Source organism: Acanthisitta chloris, unplaced genomic scaffold (genome assembly GCF_000695815.1).
Source record: "Acanthisitta chloris isolate BGI_N310 unplaced genomic scaffold, ASM69581v1 scaffold19738, whole genome shotgun sequence".
Taxonomy (NCBI): domain Eukaryota; kingdom Metazoa; phylum Chordata; class Aves; order Passeriformes; family Acanthisittidae; genus Acanthisitta; species Acanthisitta chloris.
The window spans coordinates 4978-12782 of record NW_008685618.1 but is presented as its reverse complement, the minus strand read 5'-3'; the positions used below and the strand labels follow the sequence as shown (position 1 = coordinate 12782).

At 38.3% G+C, this 7805-nt stretch overlaps 1 protein-coding gene across 1 annotated transcript; it reads left to right on the top strand.

Moving 5' to 3' along the window:
• Nucleotides 1-4479: 4479 nt before the first annotated feature.
• Nucleotides 4480-4965, top strand: LOC103807130 (F-box/WD repeat-containing protein 7-like; the record flags this gene model as incomplete). The annotated part of the gene is made up of 1 exon (XM_009079851.1): nt 4480-4965. A coding segment is annotated over exon 1 (486 nt), but the record flags the coding sequence as incomplete, so codon positions are not given.
• Nucleotides 4966-7805: the final 2840 nt, after the last annotated feature.

Genomic DNA, 7805 nt, shown 5'->3' with positions numbered 1-7805 from the left:
TTTCTATTTACCTCAGTTCGGTATTACTCCGTTAAATAACCTGGTAAAAAGCTGAGATACATTGATATGTTAGGATTTAATCAAACAGCTACAGAAGTTTTTGTGTTGGTCAATTGTCTTTGTCCACTAAATCTGTAATCTGTAAAGATTTGTTCTAGAAACATCCACTGCCCATAGACCATGTTTTGACTAACCTGTCTTGTCTCTAATTGCTGCCCTGATCATAGACTCATAGAATGTTAAAGGGTTTAGAAATGAACCTTGAAGATCATCTAGTCCCAACCCCCTGCCCTGGGCAGGGACACCTTCCACTGGACCAGGTTGCTCAAGGCCTCATGCAGCCTGGCTTTGAACACTTCCAGGGTTGGGGCAGCCACAACTTCTCTGGGCAACCTGTTCCACTGTCTCACCACCCTCATAATAAAAATTCAAATCTAAATCTAATCTAATATCTAATCTAAATTTTCCCTTTTTCAGTTTGTACCCATAATTCATTGTCCTGTAACTACAGTCCTAGCATGACTTAGGTTAGTATCCAGGTCAGTCTGACTCTGTAATTTCAAAGTTATTTCTTTAAAACTTTTTCAAGATCTGTTAAATTCTGTTAAAAAACAAACCTCACCATCCTCCAACCCCAGCCTCTCTGTACCCACCCTGTTTCCTTTTTTTTTCTTTACAGTTTCAAGTGATAAAAAAGAATTAATAAAAACCGGCAGTAGTGATGGAACTTTTCTGCTTTTCCCATACTTGTGTGGTATTATAGCTTAAAAATATTTAACAACTTTGCATCAATTTTAGCAGGACAGAGAAACTTCAGCAGTAAGGCAAGAAGTGAAGTGGGCATCCTCTCTCAGTACAGAATGCATCCTGTTGTGGCAGATAACGCTGAGGAGATTTCTCTGTAGTTTCTCAGTGTTGCTTGGCAATTCTTGCAGGTGGCTTTGAGCAACTGTTGTTCGGGTTTATTTTTATAATCTATTTCCTGTGAAAATTTAATGGGTGAAGCTGAAGAATTCTGCTTGAGCAGCATTTAAAATTCAATATAGGTGGGGATGTATTCAGTCTTCAGTAGAGGTGGGGAATGCATTCATTAACTCTGAGTTTACAGTTGGATCAGTTTGGGACTTCAGTTTTCCTTAGAGATTCCTTGTATTTTGCTTTCCCATACAACTGGCTGCAAGTATTAAGAGACTTACCTGGGAGTTGCCAAGTTAGACTAGTTGACCAAGTTTAATGAGTTTTGCATGTTTATGCAAAGCCTTGTCACTGCACTGCAATGTTTTGGTGTCTGTCTGAAAAAATTTCTTTGCAGTCTGAGGTGGTAGGAAAAGCAACAGCTTTCCTTGATGAATCTGCTGGATTTAGCTGATTTAGAGTCATTTTGGTCCCTGACTGTATAAATGAAGGAGGTACTGTACTAGCTGAAAACACAGCATTTAGGTTCTCTGGAAGTTGATTTCTAAATACACTTCTTCCTGCAAAACAATAATCCTGTCTTACTCCTTATCTACCTTGTATAATGGGAGTGATTGTATCTTGTGTATTAGCTGACAGTGGTTAATTCTGAAAGCACTTCCATGACAGAAGGCAGCTTTAATGTTTCGCATCTCTCAGATAATGTACGTCCATCTGTTCTTTAGCAAATGCATCACCTCTCTGCATATTGATGATTTCTGGTATAGCACTGCTTGTAATTAAATTTGATAATGTATTTTACAGGCTTCTTGAAAAACCAAGTGGAGTTTATTCATGCAAACGCAGAGTGAAATGGAAACCATTTATGGCTGAAGCTAATTTCATGAATTGGTCACTCAAAACTGTAGGAATAATTGAAAATATATAGTAGTCCTAGTGTATGTTCTTTTTTATAATTGGCTGGGATTTCATGTGGATATAATAACAGTAACAACAGTGATACTTTTGTCACTTAAGCATTTAGCAGATTCTTGCATTTGATTACTTAAGTGTTTCAATGCTGACCTTTTTATGTTGGTTGCTTATAGATACAAATTGAAAGTCTGTATTAAATTATTGAAACAAATGAAGCATTTGCAGTTTTATGGAGTACATGCTAAGCCAATAATTGATGCATACATCTGAATAATGTTGCTGATACTGAAAAAATGCAATTAAAACTTTTAAGCTTCACTCATGGCTACTTAGAGAATCATTTGTAGTGGAAGCTAAAATTCTTACATAGTGAAGATGTAAACCTCTTGTTCAGGGTTTTTGTTTCATTTTGGTTTTAATAATACTGATTTTTACATTGTTTAATGCTTCAGACTTTCCAAGTCTTTTCTCTTTTCATGAGAAAATAAGATGTGTTGTTCTGTTCATAAAACCCAAACCTGATCAAGCCTGATAAATAGGTTGTATTAACATCAGATTATATATGCTTCTGAATTTGACATTTGATGAAATGTTGTTATTAAACATCACTCCAATGTGCTAAGGTTTCCAGGCTTTGGGGAAAAATGTTAAGTGAGAACATTTCTCTTAGATCTCACTCCTTGTGGCATCTTGCTTAAGTGCTGCTTACTGCATATAGAAAATTAAACACATTCACTTTTGATGGCCCTTGAACATAAGAATGGAGACATTGGGTCATGTGCACCCAAGTGTCCTAATGCTCTTTTTCCCCTGGTAAAAGCAAGAGTCAGCACAGACTCTGCTTACTTCCATTGAATATGTGGAGCTTAATTGTCTTTCAGTATTGGCTTCTCGTTCTCTGTCTGGAGCTAATTGCTAGTGGATGCTTTCTTTGGACACATATTTCAGCTTTTGACTTTACAAGGTTTTATTTGGGAAAATTGTGCCCTGGATAGGTATGTGGAAACTTGAGAACCATGTCTTTGGGATGTTAAGTAATGTTTCCCTGAGGAGGAGGGGTGCATAAAGATGCAGAATCCCAGCTATGAATCCTGAGAGCGAGACTTGAAAAACATCTGTAAATGTGCTTTCTGTGGCTTTTATGAAAATTACCAGTTTTTGGTGCTTTCTTCCCCACTTAGCAATAGGGTGAGTGTTTTTACAAAGGTCATGGAGCAAAATTGGAGTTTATCTGTTCCACATCTTCATCATCCAAGGCTCTAGTTTTTGGTTTGGAAAAAACCAATGAATTTAAACTGTAAGAGAGAGAGGACTTTTGTAAGAACAGGAGTGGGGGTGGTGGTAGAGGTTAGAATATCTTCCTGTGCTGAAATTCTCATGGAAGCTCATGTCCTTCGCTGCTCGTACTCCAAGGAGACTCAGCAGTTGTGCTCCCTTCCAGTAGAGTGTTGTGCTTTCTGAATCTCTCACAGTGTAGCCTGCTGAGTGTGTGGTGTGGTCTGTGGGCCTGGGGGACATGGGCTCTATACACAGTGAAAGAGTTAGTTATTTTCTCTTTGAACATGTTTTCATGTACAGCCTGTGAAACTGACTACTTGTTGAGTTCATGTCTGACTTCACCTACTCAACACATTGCTTGAATCTGGGGGAATTGGTGTCTGGATGTGACAGCCTCAAGCACTGTATAGCTGGAAATCTAATACCAAATTTAAGAACTAATTAGCCTATGTTATATCTGTCTGTTCTTACATATTACTTGGATGCACATGTGTAGCTGAATATGTGGATAATTTGGCTGTTGCATTGGTATTTTTCAGTTTCTATTAATATCCCCCTAAATTTGGCATTTTTTAAAACTTCTCAGAGTCTCATTTAGCAATTATTGTAGCTTCTTAGAATTTGAAGAACTTTACTGCTAACAGTGATTTTTTTATTTTTTTTTTCCCAGGTAAAGGTATATGCAGTTTTTGGTCTGCAGGAGCTGCCTAGTGATGTCTGCTTTTGACCACTGAGCATCTCTGTGGCCAGCTTAAGACTTGGCAGTGATAAGGCTATATTCTTTAATGGGTGTTCTCTTTCTTATTTATCTAAAAGAAAATTATAGTGGCAAGAAATGAAACTTTCAATTGTTCCTGAAAATATACCGCTCTTAAGGCGTAAGAACAAAAGCAGTTTGCTTGTGAGTAATATATAAAGTCTGTAATCAAATGAGAGGGAAAATAAATGCCATTTGAAAATGATCCTTGTGCAATTTTTAGAAAGTAATATCACATACTTGAATTTTCTGTTAACGTGGATGTTAATGGTTCTTGTGGATTCTCTAGGAGGACAGGTAGTTCCTCTGAATTCTGCAGCATCTGGTGCTTACAGAGACCATGTTCAATGTAAGAAATAACTCTCCTGTGACAGTTGCCTGCAGTCTGTTTGGGTTTTACTAGTTGTGTCTCAACTAAGAAACTATTACTTGTTTCCTAGAATATGAAGTTGTCAGGAATGATACAATAAAATGGGTTTTTATTGCCTTACCTAGTAAAAAGACTGTAACTTTTGTAATTTTCTGCTTTTTCTGTTTGTCCTTAGAATGTGAAAGCATTTGCATCTTCAGATAGCCTAGCCAAGGTCCAAGAAGTAGCAAGCTGGCTTTTGGAAATGAATCAGGAACTGCTCTCTGTGGGCAGCAAGAGGCGACGAACTGGGGGATCTCTTCGAGGTAATGCTTCCTCAAGCCACGTAGATGAGGAGCAGATGAACCAGGTTGTAGAAGAGGAGGAGCAGCAGCAAAGACAACAACAAGAGGAGCAGCACATTGGCAGGAATGGGGAGATAGGAGGAGGACCTGGATTTGATGACAGGCATGAATCTCAGCTGGAACAGTTAGAAGAAAATAATAATAGACTTATTACAGTGGATGAAGAATCCACTTGTAACCAAGAGGAAGATGATGATGAACATGCTGGTGATCAAGAGGAGGAGGTGGAAGAGGAGGAGGAAATGGACCAGGAGAGTGATGATTTTGATCAGTCTGATGACAGCAGTAGAGAAGATGAACATGCTAACAGTAACAGTGTCACAAATTCCAGTAGCCTCATGGACTTGCCCATTCACCAGTCATCGCCATTCTATATAAAGACAAAGGTGAGAAGCTACATTTTTTTGTATTCTTAATCCTCATTAACTTTGGATTCTGAAAGGAAATTGCATATTTAACATAAATTCATTTTACAATGAAACAAACATTTCACTTCGCTTGTGCTGAAGAATTTATGCAATCCACAAAAACTATACTCTCTTAACTGTTTTAACACATTTGACATGAGCAAATACACCTATGTATTTTAAAGAATAGCCCTTTATGACTGTGTTCAAAAGACCAAGGTGTTCCTTTATAAATATTTTACATAAGACCCTCCCCCCATTATTTATGATATTTTCCTTCTCAGAGCAAGCAAGAAAGAAGGTAAGTAATCGTAAATTTGTGAAGATCTGATTCATTTAGATGAAAATGAAGAAATAGAGTGGAATATTACAGAAACATGAAGTTCTTCCTTCTGGCCAGGTTATAGTGAGTTTGGTGGCAAAATGCATGCTAAAAAGAGTGTGTTAGGCAATCATTCAGGTACAGTGTGATTACATTACATTACATCTTATGGTGTCCTGCTTGTCAGGACCTAGTCAGTTGTGTGCTGATTGTTGAGAACTTCTGATTTGCATTAAGAATCTGGAAATGAACATGGATATTTTTATTACACCTAACATTTTCAATTAAAAGAAAAGAAAGTTCTTGGAGTATTGGCTCCAGTGTACATTAGCAGTTTACCATATTTTCCAAGTTCTTTGGCAGGGAGGAATTCTGTTAACTCTTTGCAGCTGCAAAAACTGAAAGAATAATGAAAGCAGTGATGCTGACTAGTAAGAAAGAGGAGCAAGTGTTCTTATGGAAGAATGTGTTCCTAAGCCTATTTTACTAATTTCTTAATCATTAATTGGTAGTAGAACACCTGGCATACTCTCATTCAAAAAGCACCCCCACCAAATTTTTGAATTTTTCTTTAAAAAAATAGTTAAAACCTGATGTAAAACAACAACAAAAAAAGAACAACTGAAAATCAGTCAACATAAGTGAACAGGTTGAGTATAAGCATAAATGTATGGAGATGGTGCATCTAAGGAGGTAAATAGGATGAACATTTGCTTCTGGAATCTGCAGCAATATATTTTTGTCAATAGCATTACTATGCAATTCACTTGCATATTTAAAGTATCTCAGCTAACATATTTGACTTTTGAAAAATCATAATGTTTTCACATGAGTTTTTAGTAATTATGTAATTTTATATTTATCATTCTGCTCTTCAGAGTACTGTAGTATACGATTTCTAATTTGGAGTGAAATAGTGTCCTATTTCATGTCATTGAACTGGGGTTTTACAACTGAAATTCTTATTGCTATTTCAATGTGTTGATTTTCCTGGGTTTAGTATGACTTATAGAGTATCTTGTAACAACTTGCATCCCAGTATGGACGATATTTAATGTAGGTAGTTCTTATACTCAAAATAATATTTTTAAGTCACTGAATTGGAAATTTGTTGAAGTGCTTTGTAAGTAATTATGGTCAAATTATGTGCAGACAGAACAGAGCATAGTTTTAAGTGGTGGTTAGTTCTGAAGCTTTTTTATCATCTTCAATAACAAACATACATTCACCAGCAACACCCAGGAGTCCAGAAAGATCCTTGTGGTTACCTGTGTGTTACGGTTTCCTGCATAAAGTGTTAGGCTGCTCTGTATTGACTTCTTCACAAGCTGAAGCATATTTTTAGAAAAATGTCATTGTTTGAAAACAGGAAACAGTCCAGCAAGGCAAATATGTCTCAAGCCTAGTTTGTTAGTTATCATAAGTGTTTAAATTTCTGCACCTCTGTCTTCTTTCTGTTGTCTTTTTTTGACCATTACAATTTTGTAATTCTCATATTTTATTGAAGAGCTGTTTATCAAATGTGGTTTTTCTCCGTATACATAAAGCAATCAAGTTCTTCCCTGAAAGGTTTCTTAAATGTTAATAATAAGGACACTATGTCCTTTGAGTGTATTTTCCATGTTTTATTCTTGTTATGATACTGCTCTCAACACTCTCTCTGATATGGGAACATTTGTCTTGAATCATAGCTGCCTTGATGGACAATCTGGATGAGGGGACTGAGTGTACCCTCAATTGGTTTACAGATGACACCGAGTTGGCTGGAAGTATTGATCTGCTGGACGGTTGAAAGTCTCCACAGATGGATCTAGGCAGGCTGGATCAATGGGCCAAGACCAATTGTATGAAGTTCAACAAGGCCAAGTGCTGGATCCTGTTCTTGGATCACATCAGCCTCATACAGCCACAGGCTTGGGGCAGAGTGGCTGGAAAGCTGCTGGGCAGGAAAGGACCTGGGGGTGCTTGTTGGCAGCTGCTGAACATGAGGCTTGTACAAGAAACAGTGTGGCTAGCAGGACTAGGATAGTGACTGTCCCACTGGGACATGGCACTGATGAGGCAACACCTCAAATCCCATGTTTAGTTTTGAGCCCCTCACTTCAAGAAGGACACTGAGGTGCTGGAGCATGTCCAGAGGCAACAAAACTGGTGAAGGGTCTGGAGCACAAGTCTTGTGAGGAGTGGCTGAGGGAGCTGGGGTTATATAGCCTGGAGAGAAGGAGGCTCAGGGAGGACCTTGGCGCTCTCAACAGCTGCCTGAAAGGAGGTTGTGACAAGGTGGGGATTGACTGCTTCTCCCAGGCAACCAGCAACAGAACAAGAGGATGTAGTCTCAATCTGTGCTGGTGAGAGAAGGAGGCTCAGGGAGGACCTTGGCGCTCTCAACAGCTGCCTGAAAGGAGGTTGTGACAAGGTGGGGATTGACTGCTTCTCCCAGGCAACCAGCAACAGAACAAGAGGATGTAGTCTCAATCTGTGCTGGTGTCAGGTTGGA